Source organism: Passer montanus, unplaced genomic scaffold, assembly GCF_014805655.1.
Source record: "Passer montanus isolate IOZ18808 unplaced genomic scaffold, ASM1480565v1 scaffold19, whole genome shotgun sequence".
NCBI lineage: Eukaryota > Metazoa > Chordata > Aves > Passeriformes > Passeridae > Passer > Passer montanus.
The window spans coordinates 1,759,649-1,781,153 of NW_024366480.1; the positions used below are offsets into that span (position 1 = coordinate 1,759,649).

Consider the following 21,505-nt stretch of genomic DNA (forward strand, 5'->3'; position numbering starts at 1 on the left):
TCAGGACCAGCCACAGTGGTGGACACTGAGCCCCTGCTGCCACTCTGGCTTTGTGGGGGCACGGGGAGCTGAGGCTTTGGCTGGGTGAAGCAAAGGCTGGAGGTGAGCTTCACCCAGGGCTCGTGACAGCCCCAGCAAGAGGAGGCAGGCCCGAGGCTTCCTCACACCAAAGAGGAGGGAAAGAGAAGATTCAGACCCAGTTGCCTGGTATAAATGTTAAAGGGATTTTGCATGCTTATATTTTTTCCTCAGAGAAAAATTATGCAGCTTTGGGTTGCCATGGTTTCTGGTTTCCCTGGTTACCTCTCAGTATGGAGTAGGGAATGAGAGATGAGAAGAGGGAAGGAGGAGCCAAAAAGACAGGGGCCAATTATAAAGATCCTGAGCGAGGCAGATGATGTCAGCAGGCCTTTTTTCCCGGGAAAAAGAACAAAAAGAATGGATGTTTCTCGGCAAGGATGGTGGCTGTGTTTTGTACCCTTTGATGTTTTATAATTCAAAAGGCAGAGAAGATTTTACAACAAAATTAATCCCCAGTGATTAAAAAACTACAACCCAGTGTTTAGTACCTCCTTAAACTTAGAAGCAAGAGGATCACTGGTGAGAGAACCATGATGGAAAATAAGAAATCGCAGCAATGGGAGTACCTGGGACCATGTGCAGATTGGCAGGCAAAGCCAGGCTGCTGGTAATGGCTTTTGTAATGGACCATTGCAGCCAGGCAGGAGAAAAGTGTTGATGCAACTCCAGCTCCAGAGAGCTCCTGCACAGCACTCCTGGCCAGGGGGACCTGCAGAGCCTCATGTGGATCATCCCCTTCCAAAAATTAACAGGACAATGTATGCCAGAAAGGCTTCCTTACATGGCCGAGTCCCCAGTCCTTAGTGAAAGTCCCATGCTGTTTTCAAGTGGTCAAGCTTTGAGTAAGGACTAAACCAAGCCTGTGTAAACCCTCTTTATACAACCACATGTTTCAGTGGTTGGACAAGAAATCCAATCTGATCCCAGTGGCAGGGTGCCAATAATCCTCTCACCTTTCTCTTAATATCCTGTGACTCAGTGATATATGTCAGGCCATTTAAACCCCAGCAGCAGAGTTCAGGTGCTGTGCCAATTATACTGAGTGGATGGGGAGATATGCTAGTTGAACAAGAAATAGGTCAGAGGAACGATTTAGCTAATAAATTATATTAATGAAAAGTTCTTTTGGGAGCTGTTTGGTTTGTAGTTCTGCGGAGCAGAAGAGGGTCAGCAGGAGCAAAGAGAAAAATGGGAGGACCTGGCAGTAGATCTCAGTAGAGCAACGAAGGGGCAACAAAGACGATGGGAAATAGGATGAATGGAGCACGTCTGGTCCTTGTGGCAGAGACCCTGCTATAATGGCACTGAACAGTCTCCACAGGGCACAGAGGTGCTTGGGCTAGCTTGTGTTGGGGATGAGACTGCTGCCCTAACTGAGCTTCTCTGCCCAGGTCAAAATGGACAGTTTCTCATCAAGGCTACTTATCTGGGATTCAGTGTCTAACCAGCACAAGCACTATTGGCCTCCAGCCCAGGCAGTGGCTCACTCAGCACTGGGCATCTTTGTGCACTTCATTCACCCCATAGAAACATCTACACCCCTGTCCAAAATCTGCTCATGTCAGGTCTTTCCAGTGCTGGGCTTTGAATCAAATACAAGTCTGGTGTCTAGATAGAGAGTCAGAAAAAACTGAATTCACTGCCAGGAGCACACAGAATCCTTAGGCTGCCTTCATTACCAGCTCACTTTGAAATGATTCCTAAGGACTACTTTGTTGGATTCTAATTGATGGGGTTTGGAAGTGCAGGGGAGAGTTTCTCTGCAGAGTCCTGTGGCTGCATGTGTTCTACCTGTAGATAAATCAAGACAAAACACACCTTCCAAAGGTACTAATGGCAATCTATTGATTGATTGTCCTACAGGACAATACTGCATGTTGGGCAAAAATTACAAAAATAAGTAAACAAGGTATTTTTGGAGTTTTGTTTCTATTAGTAATAACAGAGATAGCTTCAAAGTTAAGTTGTCATCACTGTAAATGAAGGCATAGAGATTAGTGGCATCTAATTTTAGGTGTTTTGAAGTTAGATGACTGTTGGCAGCCAGGGGCATTGAGAGGAGGGCAGCCAGGACTGCACACCTTGGAGCTGTCTCTCCCAGGCACCTTCTGTAGGATGGGATAAAGCCTCTCCTAGTGCTGCTGTTTCTTTCCACCATTTTCAGACAAAGCCCAGCAAACTGATTTTAGTTATCTGACTGCTGAGTGCACCATGTCAGACATACAAGGTTCCCCTGTACTTTTGTGATGGCTGTTGACAAAGTAGCTTCCCCTGTCCCCAGAGCTCCTGCTGATTATGCCCAGGCCTGAAACTCCTCCTGGCAGCCAAGGACAAAACTGATGCTGGCAGGAGATGGGCAGAGAAAGGAACACCTCCCTACAGGAAGACATTTTGGATTTCTGGTTTCTCATTCCTCTCTGCCATGCAACATGCAGTATACAAAGTTTATTGCATATTGTTGGTGAATTTAATTTAGGGCTGAGGCTGAGTGAACAACAGAAACAGAGCCTTCATCAGAGCACTTATTTTTGTAGTGAGATTTGAAGAAGTAGTTTGAAAAATAATCTTCAGCATTCATGAGCTGTTATAAATTGGTTCTTTTATGTATTAGAGACAAGGCAATAAATGCCAAAGGGGATTTACTGGTTATTGCTGCTCTGATAAAAGGGTCATTAAGAGTTGTAAAAGCCTAAACGATAATGGGGAGATGTTGTAAATGCTGTAAGTGAATAGAATGAAAGAACATGATATACTCATCAGCTGAGGTCACTTCCTAATAGTTTATAAGCCTCTTCCAAACACTGAAGAGAAATCTGGGTTTGTCCATCCAGGCAACTGAAAATTCCCATCAGTCACCCCAGGCTGAGCTCCTGGATCTTCCTAAGCAGCAGCTGACTGACAAGCATCCTGAAAAAGCCCAGGCCTGCAGAGTGAGTCTCTGTACCATGTGGGGACTGCTCTCTGAAAGGGCAAGTATGGGGCACGGGGGTGTGTCATATGTGGTACAGCACCAGGGGCTCTTCTGGGAAAGGCCCCAAAACAGTCGTGGGGAAGAACAGACCTACATGCCCCAAACCCTCACCTCTGATGCAGACAAGCCTCATCCTCCTCTTAACCAGCAGGTCTGCCAGCTATTTGCTTTATCTGCCCTGCACACAGCATCTAACCGATAAGTCCCATCAAAATTTAAATGTGAAAATAATTTTAAAATGAACACCATCAATTCCCACAGCTTATTATTAGCAGAGCTGCTGAAAGCATCTGTTATTAAGGCCTTCAGCATGTCCCTTAGGAGCCTTGTTTTCTGTTGTTTATGATTTTGTCAAACTTGAACTGAAAATGTTCATTCTGAATCTCTGTCTCCTGCTGAATTACTGTGGAACATTTCAGACAGAACAGTACAGCTGTGAGGCTGGAGGAAAAGACATAATTTTTTCTGGGTTAAAGTAAGACACTAGTGACTTTTTCTTTGAGGAAGGCTAATTTCTCTGTACTCAGAAGTCTGTCATTATAGCATGAGTTCCTTTCAATAATCTGCTTTTCTGCAATTTCACAGGTAAATCAGGGAAATCTGGTAAATTATATTCTTCAGCAGTTAAAAAAATCAGCAGTACATGACATCCTATTTCCTGTGTGTGCTCCAGCCCAAGGTGGCCATGACCTTACCTGCAGTTACAGGAGAGAATGTCAGTCCAGTAAGATGGACTGACATCCCCCTAGATGTCAGATCTAAGGGGAGATTGTAATTTTAGGTCCCTAATACAAGCTGTGAATGTAGCCATAAAGAAGTTGGCTAGTATGAATGCAGAGCTGTGAGAGATGTAGGGCCTGATTTAAGAATATAGGTGTTATAAGTTGTGGGAAGAGGGAGAGGAGGTTTACATCTGGGCAAGAAATTGTGGATGGAGGTGGAGAGTCTGTGCTGGAGGCTTTGAATTTGCTGGTGAGTTGGGTGGGCTTCTCTGCAGTAGCACCTGAGGGAACTGCCCTTGGTTTGTCCTCCCCACTCCCTTGTGTGGGTAAAACACCCCCTCTCCTACCCCTTGGGAGTGTTATTGCAATTGTCAGGTCAAACATCTGCAGATGGGAAATGCTGAGGACTCTGCACATCTTCTATTTTGCTGAGCTACTCCAGCAATACAATCATATGAAAAATCCTGAGTAAGAGTAAGTAGCTGTCTCTAAAGCAGGGTTTGAAGAGTGTACACTAACCAAGGGCTGGGCACACTCAGCACAGAGTAAACAAACAGCTCATCCTGAGCACCAGAGCAGGAGAAAACATCAGAGGGTGATCATGTGGCTAGAGGTAAATGTATCATAAATCATTTGCTACCAGGAAGCAAATGTCAGTTGAGTAAGTATCCTAATTCTAGCATTTCTTAAATTTTCAGTGTTTGCCTTTGTAACCTAATCATGCCTTTGGCTTCTGTGATACATTTGATATCACTGCATATTGAGACACTGCAAACTGTCTCTGACCTAGTAAGTGAGGCACGTCGCATTTATTCCCATAACAAGACTTGAGCAGGCACACTGCAGTCCTGTTCTCTGCAGCAGATGAGCTAAGGCGCTTGGCATTTCACCTGGCCTGACTTCCCCCAGACCAGCCAAGGCTCCTTCTGACACCTGATGGAATGCAGAAACTCTGTGGAGCCCAGCTTGGTTGGTAACTTGTTAGTGTGCTCTGGGAGGTACTGTAAGTACCTTGAAATATTGATTTCACACACGCAAACTAATCTGAGGAGGATTAAAAGATTGGTTGGCATTTGAGCAAACAAGAAGGATAGTTTTTTTCCTAGGGGGATTGGGATCTATGAGTTGTCTTTTATTTGACAGAACAGACAACTTTCAGATATTAAAACACATCTTGAAAATACTTCTAAACCCTTATTTTAATCCAAAGAGAACCGTTGTTGGCTATACCTGGTTTTAAAATCTTTTCATGTTTTGGTCAGGAGCAAGTACAATGATAAGAAATAAATAATTGCTGAATGTCACATGAAATGAGAAGTTATTCTTTGAATTATTTACAGAAAACTCACAAATAAGGAATTTGTGTAGAGAAAATAGGGACAACTATGCATACACAATAGGGAATGTTTGTCAACAAAATAGTATGAACAACTATAAATTGTAAACAATTGTAAACAACATTTTAAAAACAAGTAACAGTATCAGAGGTTTCTCAGACAAATATCTTCAAGTAATTGACTAATTATGACATTAGTCAGAAAAACATCAGACCAGTCCCAGCCCAGCAAATTATCAGCATCCTCAGACAGGATAGCCTCATTTCCAGGACACCACTGGGAACAGCCAAACAAGTCGGTTCTGTTTTACATTTAATTTTTGTTTTCTTGTTGTTATAAATTGTATGCTGTGGTTTTGGTTTTCAGTGCTTATGGTTACATTACTTACAAGCAGCATGACTGTAACTTCATCCAAGAAAATGATTGTGGATTTATTTACAAGATATTCATTTACACTTGTGTAATTGAGTGGAGAATTCTCCTCCAACCTGTATGTTCTCACCTGGCATTCTTCCTGTTTGCTTGCTTTTAATTACTTCTAATATGCATACTAATGCTCCTAATAACTTGGCTCATGAAATCTACATCTTCAGCGGGCTTTTAATTTACAGCTTGAGTGGCATTGTTTTAATTCTCTTCTTTCTAATAACAAAGCAGCTACTGATGCTTCAGATGTGATCGGAGGATTCAAACATTCCTTGGGTGTGCAATGGGATGCTCGTTGCCATACCAGTACCTTTCCTGGAGTGAGGCTGGAACACACACAGGACAACCCTGCACTTGTAGTGGTCAGCACTTCATCCACTGACAAGCCCTGAGCGTCCTTCTGCACAAAGGAACCTTGTTCCAACCCCTGTTCTCTTTCTCAGTTCTGCTTCTTGACTGCCGTGTGCCTTTCCTTTTCCACATTTAAAACAATCTCACAGCCTTCACAGAAAGCCATCTGCCACCTCTAGCCCAAACCCGGCCGTGATTTCTGTTTGTTCCTTTACTCACGTGGCAGTCTGGCTCTTACAGCTCACAGCAGAGCAGGAGCCTCCCGTGCACCAAGGAACCTCTCATTCAGGCATTGGCTTAGAGGGCACGAGCGTAACACAATGGGAACACTTTTGCTTTCGTGGTTTCATCTTTCCAAGTTTCTATCTAATCATGAAGGTTGGGAATTTGCTTGCATTTCTTTTTTTTTTTTAAACAGAAGGCAAATCAGAAGTAAAACAGATTATTCACCAGGCTCAAGACTTCAGGAATGTGAATTAAAAGCAAAACATAAAATGAATATAATACTTTAGAAGTCAAGAGAAGCAGAACCACTGCAAAGAATAATTTGTGGATTACTTTTATTGTGTTGCACAATAAATAATAAAAGTAAATAAATTCTGAGGTCACATAGCAAATAATGATTGTGACAGATAATCTACACTGTAAAAAGTTCTAGGTTTGGCCCAGATTTTTAAATATAAACCAGTTTTCTGAGAAACAATGTTTTATATACATGCAGTTTAAAAGTTCTTTAACTCTGTTGTACTATGTGGAGTAAATAAAAATCAAGCTCTGTATTTACATACACTAAATGTGCGCAGTAATGTGTTTTGAGAGTTAATAATGCATGAAGAGTGCTCAGGATAGAGGTGGAAGCTTGGCCTCTGGTTGCTGAAAACTTCTCAGATGCAAAGGGGGTCATGCAGATTTAACTGTTACCTGAGAACTTCTTCTGGGGTTTGCTGGTTTGTTGTTAAAAAATAAAAAACTTTTTAAAAAAGGTTTATAGAATGCAAAGTTAGAGAGAGGTTTCAAGTGAAACAAATACCAGCTTAAAGAAAAATTACACACCAATTTAACAAATTTATATTTATTTACCTTCTATATTAAATATATTATAATAAAATAAATCTCTTAAAAATAATCTACTGAGATGTTCAGAGAAGCTTTGTGAACTTCTTCATCAACAACATACTAGACAATCTATGCTGTGTAATCTCCTTTGTCCCCTATGTTCCTTTGCCCAATGTACCCTTGACCAGCAATCTGTTCTTGCTGGTGTTAAGTATTTTTCTCTCCTTCTAAACCCCGAAGTTGTGCTCCTCAGGCACGATTCATGTGGTTCCTCACACCTTTCCCAGCCAGCTCTCAGAACGGGGTGAATGGCCCAGGAGACTCCTCTCTCCCTTCATTTGCTCAGCTGGAGCTGGGATGAGCTGGAGCAGCACACAGGCACTCATCTCAAGATAGGAGAGAGGAATCCTACCCCTCCTCCCAGTAATTCACATTTCCTGGTTTTCCCAGGATTAAACAGTGCTGAACTGTTTAGCCCCAGAGGAAAAAGGAGGAAACAGAACAACAAAGGAGAAATCTGATTCCAACGGGAGCAGTTGATGGAAAGCATTTAGGCAGAGCTTCAAAAGAGAGGCAGAAATACTCACTTGTGTCTCACTTCAAGTGACACACATCAACAAAGCAGTGTAGAGGCAAAGGGATCTGCTGACCTTCAGAGCAGATCTTCCATGGGAAACACATTTTCTGATTTGGCTCAGGTATGTCAGGAGTCATTAAATCAGGAAATTACAGAACTGGAGGCTGGTGCTATTGGGAATCAGAAGCGAGCACAAAAATGGATGAATTCTGTACTGATCAATTTAATAAAAAATAGTGGCAGTTTGAGAGCTGACAAGCAATCAAACAAGATCAAAGTTCTCCCACAATGGCTGGCATCAGATGGAGCATGGTGTTTGCTAGGTGGGAAAGGCTGCCCTGCCCTTCTCCAGCAGGAACATGTTTGTGGACAAATATATTAATTCAAGGTCCCAAATGACTTCAGTATTTCAGGCCACTAGCCTGATCCTCAGCTCCTATTGAAGCTTTGTTTATCAGTGCTAACAACCTGTTTCGCAAGGCCAGCCTTTATTTTGGCTGACATACTGTATTCCCAAAGGCTGATGTAACATGGGTCACAAATGTCTGGTGACAAATCTCTTCCATCCTCTCTAATTTCCATGTGAAACCCACTTGCATGTATCCCAGATTATATACAGTCAAGCAAGGAGATGGTGTCTTGGCACAAGCACGTTTAAATCCCCCAGGTGCAAGGAAGGAGAAACAAAGATTCATTACAGTAATAAACTTTCAGCCTTCTAGGGATGAGGTCAAATGAGAGCAGCAGAGCACTGGCTAACAGGAAAGCAGATCTTATGTACAAGGGAGCTACCAATAAGCCTTCTGACACGTGTCTGTTGTGTAGGGTCCATTGAGGGAAAATACCTACTTTATCACTGAACATTTCACAGGGCAAGAAATGTTCATTGGACAGTGTTGCATGGGCAGGATTTTTTTTTTTTTGGTCTAAATTATCTTTCATAGCAGTGTTGCATGGGCAGGATTTTTTTATTTTTTTTGGCCTAAATTATCTTTCATAGCTTATTTACCTTTGAGCCTGGTCAGCAAGTAGTGAGTTCTGTCAATCTGTGTTTACTCCAAAGGAAAAACACTGTATCATTTTGGCACTTAGCAATTTTGTATTTACTGAAAATCCTTTCTTTGTAATGATGGGAATTCAGTGTTTAGGGTAGGAACTGTTCACTGGAATCAAGCCTGGAAACTGCAAGGGTGCATGCCAGAATGCTGCCCACTTCTTTAGAGTCAATGAAAATATGCATTCTCCTTAATACACCACCACACATTAGTATGGTTTTTACAGACTAAAAGCTGCTTCTGAAAATGGCAAATAAAACTGAAAAGTGCCACTAATATCTAGGTTGCAACATGTTGCCAGAACATTCCTGAGAAACAGGAGCCTCCTGGGAGCAGTGTAGGTGGCATGCACTCACTTTGGAGCCCCAATGTTTATACCAAACTGCATTTCCTTGCCACTGCGCATGCCAGAGCCTGCCTTAATTTAGACTTTGCCCTCATAAGAACCTGAACTCCCTCCACTGCTCCCTACTGCAGGCACAAGCTATAGCCAGAATCTCCCAGGACTGGTCTCAAAAGCCTCTTTCCCCTTCACTCGGTTCAGCAGAATTTCATGACATATACATTAACTTGGATTTAATTTGATACTTCTCCAAATGCCAACTGCGAAAACAGGGCTGAGGAGGAGGAGGGAAGAAAACTCCACAAGCAAGTGTGATACCTGCAGGCCAATAGTTCCATTAACCTTTCCAGGGAAAGACAGGCACTCTTGTTTTCTAGCAGTCTATCAGTTTTCTCCCTATTTATATATGTACTCTTTGTCTAGGTCATAAAGTGTCTAAATGAAAATTTATTGCAGGGACTGACTATTGATTTGCAATCCTGCACATCTGGAAGACATGGCCCTAAAAGAATGTCCATTCTTTGGACTAATGAAAATTTAAACTCTAGCCTAACAGAAATTGTTTCAGAATAAAATTACCTGACATTTTGAATGAACACCATCAATGAACACTGTGTTTGTTTTATAGGTAAATCCTCTTTACAAAATACACCAGAGAAGTTTCAGTGATATTTGTGGGGCTGATTGAATTCAGTGAAGCCACACTGGAGGGTTACAGCAATTAATTACACCCTCCCAAGTATATTGCAGAGAATGGTTACATGACAGCTGCTTCTCAGGGTCCGTGATGTCAATAGGATGGGTACTACAGTAGACTCTCTTTAAGATCCAGAATTTTTTCTGTGAATGAAACAAGCTAGTCCATGACTGAGCAATATGAGTAAACTCTCCCTCTGGGAGGGAATCCAGGTTTCTCCCTCTGTCACTTTGTGTTTCATTCAGTCATATCTCTGCCAAAACCACAGAGTTCAAGGACTAAGAGTAAATTTCCTGTCAACTCCTGTCCAAGTCATTGCTGCTGACATCCTGACTCGCTGAAGAGGAAGATATTATCTACCTTTGTCAACAAACATCACTCTTCTTGCAGTTCCTAGGGCAGGACCAACTCTTCACCTGTAAGGTCAGAGTTATGTAAAGTTGGGAAGGATATTTAACAAATTACTCTAACATGACGTACACAGGAAAAAAACAGTGCAGCCAGCTAAGGCCAACCACAAAGCCTGGCTTCCTCAAATTCTCCCATCACAAGAACCATATAAACATTTGGCACTTTCACTAGCACTGTGCACCAACATGTAGACTCTTTGCTCATCTGAACTGTACATAAATCAATTTCTCCATGAGTTTCTTAATGATAGATCTTGCACCTACCTACCTACCATCCAGGCTGTTTTATATGTGCAGATTGCACTGGCATCAACTCAAAACAATGCAGATTTACAAAGAAGCAAAGAATCTGCTGTTGTTTTGAGATTCATAGAATATTCTGAAGTTGAATAGACTCAAGAGTCCAACACTTGAGTAAATGATCCATCAGGGGGGATTGAACCCACAATCTTGGTGTTATTGTACCACACTCTAATCAACTGAGCTAATATCAGAAAGATGACTGTACTTTGATCAAATGTCAAATGTAACCACCTTTTGCTTGAGCAAAGTTGTAATTTTTCTTCCCTCCCTCCACCTGCCAATGCATATTTCTTCTGGTGCAAGTATTGCAATAATGTATTACAGCAACAGTCACTATAACAGTGGTGATATCACTAATAATAATTATCTTGAACTAATATAGTACTTTTCTTCTGGAGATCACACTGTGCTTTAAAATTATCAAAGCTGCCATCTCCTCTGGAGCTTCCATCTGAGTGAAAGAAACTCAGATCCCTGCCTAGCCAGCTCCTCTCTCAGGACATTGCTCCTTTTGTGAATTGCTCTCAATCTAAGCAAGAAGGTTTCATCCAAAGCTGAATGAGCTAACAAGCTAGAGGGGGTACCAGAAGTGGTACAATGACACCTACTAAGAGCTGAGCACAAATTTGCTGCTTTCTACACCCAAGGTTTGACCGACTTGATGTATAACAGATGGTGGGACAGCTCAAGAAGAAATAAGCAACTGCAAAAATGAGGCCAAGGCAAGTGACATAAAGGGAAGGAGGGGGATACTTCACATGGAAGAACAAATGAGTCAAATCATGGTCTGTATGCTTAGATTTGTTACCCCAACTGATAAAAATGCATCTGTCAAGAAGTCTGCAAACAAGTTAGTAACACTATGAGATTTGACAAGTGGAGTAAATCATTCCACTTCTTCAGACAACCCAATTTTATCACTGGATCTATCTCTCATCTTCATTAATTACTATTGAAATTGCAGGCAGTAATCCATTTACCATAGAACAAGCAGGAAACTGAGTATTCAAAGTGTGATGAATCAGTGCTTTAACTAGCCAAAACATGACAGGCAAAGCTTGCTGCCGTCACTGGTGATTCCCCAAGAAAAGCATTTATGTAACTGTACAGTTATCCATAATTACACAGTGACAGGCATCCTGCTCACACACTAGGTGTGTTTGTTCTCTGCATTTTTCATAGTGCCCTGTGTCTCATAAAAGCAGTTATACAGACTAATACAGGTGCCAGTAAAATTAATCATTTCAAATGGGGCTGTTCAACTCAGACAACTCCAGGCTTGGAAAGCAGCAGCTCTGGAAATGAAGTCAAAGCCTGGCAATGCTGGCTGGGATTGAAGAAAAGCTCAGGAAATAGAACTGCCCTTCCTGGAGGAATCACACTTCTCTGTAACAAACAGCCTGGCTTATGTTTGCTCCTTGCAAAATTACAGTTCGGATTATCAGAGTTGCTTCAGAGTCTAGAATCTGCATCCCAGATGGAAGTTGCACCCTTCCATCCCTTGCCAAGTATAGTCCCATCCACTTCTTTTTCTGCTGTCTAGGAAATCCTAGCAGACATGCAGTAGTTTGGTAACAGCTAATCTGCCTGACCAGAGTGCATTTTGCCTGTGCTGGAGTAGTTTCTACTCGCTCCAGTGAAAAGCAGCACCAGCTGCTTCAGCCCAAGATGTTTTAATAACACTAGATGCAGCTTTTGAGAAGGGATCTCATGTCTGCTTAGTGTTTGGGCTATGACTTGTATTACTGATTTATAATCTTCAAGTATCAGGCCAAACTGCTTCCTGCTTAAAGTTGGAAACCCATCAAAAGCAGTGACATCGCCCTTTCTTCTGCCAGCTGTAACATGGTCAGACAAGAATGTGGGGCTAGGACTGCTGGTTGCTATGTTGGGATAGGAGATGTGCCTGACTAGTGTATTTACTAAGGCATTAACACACATTAAAGATCATATTGCTCCACTTCTTTGAAAAATACTTATATAAAAAAGGCCAGCACAATATTCCAAGAGCAATTTCCTAGATGTAATCAGTCATTCCTGCTGATGTCAGTAGCAGGGATGGGGTTTCAGTGACTCCAGTCATGCTAGGCCTGCCCTTCAGGGACAACACAGTGCCTGAAAAGAGACCTGAATTCTGGTGCTTGCTTTGCAGCAGCTGAAATGTTTGCTAAGCCCTCACGATGAGCACCTGTGTGATGACACCAACTCTCTGCCATCACTCAAGGGATGCCACTGGAAGCTGGGGAATGTGCTGCTCCTGGTCAAGCAGCTGATGAACGGTGAGGATGCTGCACGGGGAGGCAAGGGATGAAGCTGCCTTTCCGTGCTGGCAGGACAGGCTGTGTGGGGAGCAGCACCTTCACCCTCAGAAATGCAGCCCAAACAGCTGGGCACCAAAGACAAAAGAGCCTCCAGACTCTGAAATGTTTAAAGGGGGATGTTTAAAAAACCAAACAACTTCAAACTCAGGAAGAGGGAGAAAGGGGAAATACAGCTCTGACCAATCATAGAGAAAACAAGCATAGCTCTGACCCAGCAGAAATGAGAGTGAAATCAAAGATGTGGGCAGCAAGGATTGTCGTCATTAGCAATAAAAAAATCCAAATTGCAGTTTAGTAAGAGCTGACCAATATACTAGGCGGCAAAGTGTGAGTCAAAGCAAGTGCAGAGCTGTGAGTCATCCACCTCAAAGGGCTTTATCCTTGGATAAAAGTCAAAGAGACAGCTCAGGGAGAAAAAAGGGGTGTAGGAAAGGACAGAGACAATAGCAGAGCAGCGGGCCTCCTCACAGAGCAGAGGCCATGTGGAGGGCAAGGCAGCTATCAGCCAGTTATTCTCCCTTACTGTTATTTCTGTATGTGTCACAAATACAGGGGTCAGCCTCCTGCTCTGGGGAACTTCACCTGCAGCACAAACAAGAACTAGAGCAAGAGCAGAAGGAGGGAAGTGGTACAGAAAGCAAGTCATATCACTAAGGGTGTGTGTTCGTGTGTGTGTGTGTTTAAATGAACAAACATTTATCAAGATTTTTCTCCTGCAGTCCATTTACCATGACTTTATTACTGATACAGGGCTCTGCAGGAGCAATACAGCAATTAGTCAGCTGACTAATGGCTTGGTCTTATAAAGTAAGATGAAAAGCAAGAAACTAAATTACAGGTCAGATAAAGGCAACTGTGATATGGATCAATGCCATTTAAGAGGGTGAAAACACAAAGAAGGAACTCTTTCAGGTGGGATGGAGAGAGGCAAAAAGGGGATGGAGAAGATGATGAGATGGCTAGAAGGACATAGAAGAGAAAGTGTACAGGATGAGAGGCTGTCAAGCATCACACACATCCAAACACAGGGTGACATGAGTTAGTTCTAGATGACAGGAAAGCACAAGGAGTGACAGGAAGAAGCAAAGAAAATGAATATGCAGGATCTCATGCTGCTTCAAGGACAGTAAATACAAGAGGCAGGTAGAAAGAACAGGAAGATAGTCATGGCAATCATATCTGTAGTGTCTTCCATCTGTAGAGGAACACTGTTTAAAGAAATTCCAAAGGCATCCGGACAGATCAAACCACGGATTTACCACCAGAGGACTGAACCTAAGAGAGAACTGAGCCAAAACATGTTTCCATGCCCCCAGCTCAGTTTCAGAGTGCAAATCTAAATCAGCTTCCTCGATTTAATGTGTATTTTCCATGTTTTGCAATACAGCAGATGACAACAGAACCTGGCTCACTTATATCCTAGGCAAGGCAGGCGTGAGCTGAAGCAATCAAAACCACTGGAAGCTGCGCTGAAATAAGAAAGGAAAAAAATTAAATAAGTGCGAAAAAAATCCCAAAGGTTCTATATATTTTGAGTAATTTCATTTTCTTAGGACTTCTTAAGTCCAGTTTTAAGTAATGCTTCCACATTATCCCTCAATATCCCCTCACTTATTTCCTTGCAAGTCCCTGTATCAGGTGGGAGAGCACATCTTTTCAACTTTCAGCAAAAGTTGGTCTCACAAACACTTTTGTAGGCACTACTTTTTTATACTTTGACAGAAGATATACAGCTTTGGAAAGGGAAGGACTGAAATAATTAAAATAAGCACAAGCTCTGGATACTGACTGATACAGAACCATAAGTTAGCAGCCTGAAAATTAACCCTACAAAAATTAGGGAGAATGGGTGAAATGGCTGAAATTAGGAGAATGGGTGAAATATCCACAGTCGTTACCTGACTATTGAAACATTACAGATATTTTTAGGCATGGGATCTTTAACATACAAAAATATAAACTGGTTTGTTTACAAATAAACCACATTTTTTAAAAGTTCTGTGTAATGACAAACATGTCTAGTATTAATGCATTATACTAAGATCTGCGTCTGTCTCCTGTCAACAATCTCTCCAGGAGAGAAAGAATGATTGTTAAACTGGAAAGCATCAGTACCATGAACTTGTAAATAAAAAGGAAAATTATGTCTGCAAGGCTTAGAAATAATTAAACAGAGTACAAATGCCACCATGCAGATACATGATGCATGTTTGTACAGAGAAAGCTTAGAAAAAGAACACAACATCCCTGTATTTATTCATTCTAATGTATTACAGCACAATGTTTAGGCCACATAATAAGCTGTCAAATTAAATAACTTTCATATAATATCACTTGAAGAAAGCATTTTGGAAGATTGAAGTGCAACAGTAATAACATTTTCAACATTACTTTAACAATCATTTCAGCATGTTCACTGGGAGAAAGAAACTTGCATGAAAAATTATTTTTGATTCTCCCACCTTCAAAGGTGCATTTTTTTTCCTTAGGAAAAAAGGAAAATTGAGTGAGCAGGCTGGATTTTTCACTTCTTTGCTAACTGTGCATGTAAATAACTTGATATGCATTTATAATTTTACTGAAATCAAGGTGTGGGATGATCCATATTGGAGCATCAGAAGAAAACTTAATTTGCACAATAAATGCAACAAAGTACACTATAAAACAGCAGGTATAAAAAAGGCTTATGAAAAACCATCTAGAGCACAACTGAGCAATTGTTTATTTTATGCCTGTCCATGTACCGATGGTCTGAACACAAATATTTAAAACAATTACTGTTCTTTTCATTGCAATGATTATGGTTACTTATTGCAGCAACTTTAAAAAACCCTACACTAAAACAAACTCAGATCAAACACAATGCATTAGAAATGCAATGGATAATTTGTGGATCATTAAAAACATAAGCAACTCCTGTCACTATCCAATAAATCAACAACTGCTGAAGTATTTTACATTTTATTAAAAATCCAGGAAACTTAAATTCCCATTTTACACTCCAACAGGACACACATATTGGTTTAGCTTTTCCTTGCAGCTGCCAGACAAGGAACCAGTTTTCCAGGAGGTGCTCGGCCACTGGCCTGACTGCAGGTCAGGAGACATGCAGCCTCCAAGGGGCAATTCCCACAAACCTCCAAGGGACAATGCCCACAAACCTCTTCCACAGAAGAGTTAGCAGCTCTGTAATCACAGAATCAATTCGGTTTGAAAAGGCCTCTGAGATCATCGAGGCCAATCTCTGACCCAACACCACCACATCAACCAGACCCTGGCACAAAGTGCCACGTCCAGTCCTTCCTTAAACCCCTCCAGGGACAGCGACTCCCCCAATTCCCTGGGCGTTCTAATGTCTAACCAGCCTTTCTGTGAAAAACTTCCTCCAGATGTCCAACCTAAACCTCCTCTGGCACAGCCTGAGGCCATGGCCTCTCGCCCTACCTCTGGCTGCCCAGGCAAAGACGCTCCCCTGGCTACAACCTCCTCACAGGTAACCTTAGAGAGCCACAAGGTCACCCCGAGCCTCCTCGTGTCCAAGCTCTCTGCAGAGGCCCGGTCCCCCTGGAGCGGCACGAACGGCGGCCGCGCTGCCCGGGAGGTGCCGCCCCGGGGGCTGCGCGCCGGGCCGGGCCGGGAGGATGGAGGAAGGTGAGGGGCGGCTCCTCAGGCCGCGGAGCCGGAGCCGGGCCGAGGCGGTCGGGCCAGGCCGCTGGCTCGGGCCGGCGGTGCGGCCGCCCCTCGCGGTTTGTGCCAGGGCACGGGCGGAGGTGAAGCGCTGGGCTGCAGGACACAGGCGGCCTCCCGGGCCCGGCCCAGCCCGAGACAGCCCGTCCTCTGCAGCCCCTGGAGGGAGGCCGGGCCCCTTTAGGGGACGTGGGATCTTTTTCTCTTCCCTCGCCTGGCATTGTCTCTGGGCAGAGCGCCCAGGGCAGCATCTGTGGGCTCCATGGATGCTCCGGGAGTGTACTTTCTCTTTCTCGTTTCGATAAGTATTAGAGAGCATCCAAAAGAGGGCTATGAAGGTGGTGAAAGGCCTTGAGGGGAAGCTGTGTGAGGAGCACCTGAGTGTACTTTCTCTTTGGCATCCTTCCGTATGTTTTAGTCAGTCTTCTTTCTCGTTTCGATAAGTATTAGAGAGCATCCAAAAGAGGGCTACGAAGGTGGTGAAAGGCCTTGAGGGGAGGCTGTGTGAGGAGCACCTGAAGTCACTTGGTTTGTTCAGCCTGGAGAAGGCTGACGAGATCTCCAGCTTGCTCAGGAGGGGAAGAGGAGGGGCAGACACTGATCTCTTCTGTGGTGACAGTGACAGGACCCGAGGGAATGGGCTGAAGCTGCGGATCCAGGGGTTTAGGTCGGTAATTAGGAAGGTTCTTTACCCAGAGGGTGGTTGGGCACTGGAACAGGCTCCCAAGGGAATGAATGCAGCACTAAGCCTGACAGAGTTCAAGAAGCGCCTTGACAGTGCTCTCAGGCACATGGTGTGGTTATTGAGGTGTCCTGTGCAGGGCTGAGGACTGGACTTGGATCATCCTTGCAGGTACCTTCCAGTGTATTCTGCGATTCTGTTTCACTTTTAGCCCCTACACAAGCAATTTTCTCCATGTCTTTTCAGTGCAAACCCCCTTTGTAGGGGGTATGAGATGGCATTTGAGGACTGGGCTTGGATCATCCTTGCAGGTACCTTCCAACTCAGTGTATTCTGCGATTCTGTTTCACTTTTAGCCCCTACACAAGCAATTTTCTCCATGTCTTTTCAGTGCAAACCCCCTTTGTAGGGGGTATGAGATGGCATTTATTTTTCTTGGAGAAATCAGCAGAAACAAAACTGTTGATAGGTACCCCTAAAAATGCAGGAGTAGAACAAGCATATGCAAATCTGTCCCATGGCATATTCCAGCCTCCCAGCTGTTCTCAGCAGAGGTACTTTCTGAGTTGCACATGGTTTCTGTATGTTTAGGAGTCTCCAGTTGCTTCTCCTCCATAACTGTTTCTGTATTCTCATGAATCCGTGCAAACTCTTGGTTTACAGAACATTCTTTGGGTAGGAGTGTTCTGCGTGAAGGTGATGTGCAATGAGCTGGTTCTTTTTAGCCTGACTCATTAGGTTTATTTGAGAACTTTTTGTATTAGAAAAGGTGAATCACTGCTCTCTATTCAGTGTGTTTGTGCACTTCACTAACTAGTAGATGTCTGGCATGTTTCTGTTGGTCATCCTCTTTTCTAGACTGAGGCATCTTCAATTTGCTTCCTTGTTCCTTGTATGGAAGCCATTGCACAACTTAAATCACCCTCATGGCCCTTCTCTAAATGATTCCCAGCTCTATCTTACCCTTCTTTAGATGAGAAGACAAAAATCACAGACAGTGCTCATTAGTAGGTGAAAAGTAGATGAGTGTAGTGGCACAAAGTAGGAATGAGTTATGTTTTATTGCAGTAGAAGCACAAAAATAAGTGGAATGTATGTTTTCTGAACAAGAACTTGTTTGAACTGAGGACTTACATGGAACTGAAAAGCAGATGAATTATATGCTGAATAGAGAGTTACTAGAGGCTGTGTCATCAGTTCAAAATTCTAGATAATTCTTAATGTTACCTTGTTTGACTTTCATATCACTCTGAAGGATTCATTGAAGTGAAAACAGAATTTTTTCTTGTTTGTGGCAGCAGCAAGAAACAGAAGTAACACACATCTTTTTGTGTTATTGCTTTGGGGTGGAATATGTAGAGCAGTCTTCAAAACTGAGGTGAAGATCTTTTGCTGATTGAGATGTTGTTTCAGAAGTAGAATTTTAAACTGTTCCTTCTTTGGGAGCTTTCTCTTACTGCTGTTAATGCTATGCTTTATAAGTTTGTTACACTTCTGCTGTGGTTCACTTCTCTGCCAGAGATGCAAAGGCCTTTTCCTCCAGTGTTCTCAGTGTTGTTGCTTTGGTCATACCTAGAATGACAGGGGCACTCAGTTGTCCTTCCAAGCACATATCTGCCCACTTTTGTGATCTAGGGTTTTCTTCTGCTGTGTTTTATTGTGCATGGTACAAATTATTTTAAACTGCAGTGCACTTGGTGTTTGCATTGCTGATAGACTTCTCATATACGTGTCATGAAGACATGCTGGTATACATTTCATTTTGGATTGACATGAAGATAAATGTGATACTGAACACCCTAAACCTTGTGGTGTTTAGAATCTTTCCAGTTCTTGTCTTGTTTAAGAAGGTAGACATTTTCTGTTCATTCCGTGAAAAATGTTACCATTGAGATCAGAGTGATTTATAATTTGCTCTGTTAACACACTGGTGTCCTGATACAGGCAGACATCATTTTAACCATTTCTATTTCTATCTCTAGTTTCTAACTTTTAGATTTAATAGCCAGGAATTAAAAGCAGACCGAATTAGAATTGAAGTCATTAATATACAACCAGAGTACTTAAAAGCTTTGTTCTGGGGTGTGAAGATTGACACGTCAAGTTTGAAGTTGGATGGATTTATGAAGGAGCTGTTTTAAGTCCAGAGGAAAACTGGTGGCTGCCAAATTTCAAGCAATGTTGGACAGTAGGTCAGATGGGAGAGCTAAAAATTCTGGAGCCTGAATTACAGTTAAACCTTTTCATTGCACTTCCAGAATGACATAAATGTTGTGGGGTATCTTAATATAGGAATTATAAAATACTTTTTGTAATGAGTCTTTTGGTATTCACAGACCTGCAGACTGTGAATTAGCCTCATTGCCTTTCAGACTGTAAAATAAATGGACCAGGACTTCAAACTGCTGCTGCTCACAAAAAAGTGAACAGAAGCCCTTGGTCTTGTGATGGGATCTATGTGGCTGAGCAAACTGGGCTTTAAAATTATGTGTTAGACTAAATATACACAAATTGCTTAGTTCCAGTAGATCCAAAAGCAGGAAGAAAAGTTATATTACATTTGCTTTATAAAAGCCTTTGCCAAATAAATAATAGGCATCTCAATTTAAAAGTAATGGGCTAGCCCAATTTTTGTATTACACTGCTATAGCAGCAAAAAAAACAGGATGAGGAATTGGTACCAGTTTCTCCCAGTGTCTGCATCAAATTTATCTAAACTACTGATTTCCTTCATTTGTGTTCACCAAATGGAACAAACCAGTTAGCTTCCAGTTTGGGTTCTGGGTAGTCCCAGAGTATGGCCTCAAGAGAATACTGTTGTTTTTTCTAAGGAATAACATAAGAATTGATTTCTGTAGTGTTACATTGTTATTTTAGTTGGGCATATGACATACTTTAACTGAGCCTTTGTCAAATATGTCTTCCATGGGATTGAATCAGTAGCAGTAACTGGGTGCTACCTGCTGCTGTGTGGATTTCCCAGTGTGATTTTATGTATTGTGTTGCAATAACTTGAAAAAAATGTCTTCAGGGGCAGCAGACCTGCGACAGAGAAAGAAACAAAACTGCACAGAATCTGACAAAATGGCTCCAGAGGAGAGAAACAAAGAAAATTCAAAGCTGGGAAGGTCGCCAAAATGTAAGCTACAGAATTTTTAGCTGACTTTTGATTGTTTTTTCATTATTCTCTTACATTTTATGGGAAGATATTTGTAGCATGGTAATGTATAACAGACTTACTTTGAATTAGGGTTTTGAATATTTCAAGGGAAAATAGGCATGCACACTGGAGTTCTTTAGTAATGACATTTTATGCGTTGGAGAGTGAAATGGTATTCTTGGACTGTTTCAGGCTTGGGGAGGTAGAGGCAGGGGAGTTAAAAATTTACTATTACTGTTTGCATACAAATAATATTTTTATTGCTCCTGGAATGATCTTCTGGTTGGAAGCTGATATGCATGAAGTAATGGTACTGAATCAAGAACAGACAAAAAGTCCTTACAGCTTTTCAAGAACAGAAGTAAAATTAGGTATAATTTTAGGCAAGTGCTCACCAAGCTACCAAAAGCTTTTGTGTTAAAAGTACATACTAACTCAAGGGAGCTACAGGTGAAGTAAACACCCTTTGAATGAGTTTGGTAAAATTCAGATTAATTTGTTCTTATATTCAGAACCAGAATGGAAAACAGAATGTCTCAGAAATTATGTTAGATGTGCTATGCCGCCTCTGTCTGTTAATGTCTTTTAGAAATTTGTGGTGTTTTGGGTAGAATCTAGAGTTTGCTCTATTTATCTGGAAGAGGCTTTTCCTTCTTGGAATTCATTTGACAACAAAGCTTGCTGGAGAAAATTTGCAGTGTAGTGTGTTGAATATTTTGTCTGAAGGTCCTGTGAAGCAATGATAACAGCTGGGAAAGAAAACTACAGGACAGGAGTAACAAACCAGTTTTCAATGTATCTGTGCTGCTGATGGTATGATAATTCTCATGCCAGCGAGGTCGCTTGTTGTTCAGAAATAAGAGTCATGTGTAGGATGTACTGTTTGTTTCTCAATCCTCTGGACTATTTGGTTCATTTTCAGATATGTTAATCCAGCGTTTTGCAAAGCTTTTCTTTGGCTGTCTGGCGGCAGTCACCAGCGGAATGATGTATGCTGTGTACCTCTCCACATATCATGAACGGAAATTCTGGTTTTCCAGCAGGCAGGTAAAGATAAACTACTGAAACAAAAGCCAAATTGTGTCCTTGAAATCAAATCTGATCCATGTCATGTTGAAACTACTTGCAGTCCTGTGTCCTTGTACTGAGGCTTCTGTCTTTGAAACTGGTTCTTTTTTTTGGTCTTCTTTATTTTCTTTTTGTTTCCTCCTGCTAACAGTTGTCGTGGCTTGTCATGCTCTTGTATGTTTTTCCATACTACCCTTCATCCTTAAAATACCTTTCTAAAATATAGAAAAATAACTGAAGCATACTGGGATTGCAGAA

At 42.1% G+C, this 21,505-nt stretch overlaps 1 protein-coding gene across 3 annotated transcripts in view; it reads left to right on the forward strand.

Annotated features, from left to right (window-relative positions):
* The first annotated feature begins 16,296 nt into the window (after window positions 1–16,296).
* DPY19L4 (dpy-19 like 4) overlaps window positions 16,297–21,505 on the forward strand; it is a 32,987-nt gene continuing 27,778 nt past the window's right edge. Inside the window, exons 1-3 of one of the 3 annotated variants that reach the window (XM_039706035.1) lie at window positions 16,297–16,301; window positions 20,051–20,158; window positions 21,102–21,226. In XM_039706035.1, coding sequence (XP_039561969.1) covers window positions 20,104–20,158; window positions 21,102–21,226 — 180 coding nt within the window. In that variant the 5' untranslated portion in view covers window positions 16,297–16,301; window positions 20,051–20,103. The other 2 variants (XM_039706034.1, XM_039706033.1) reach the window with 2 other exon arrangements.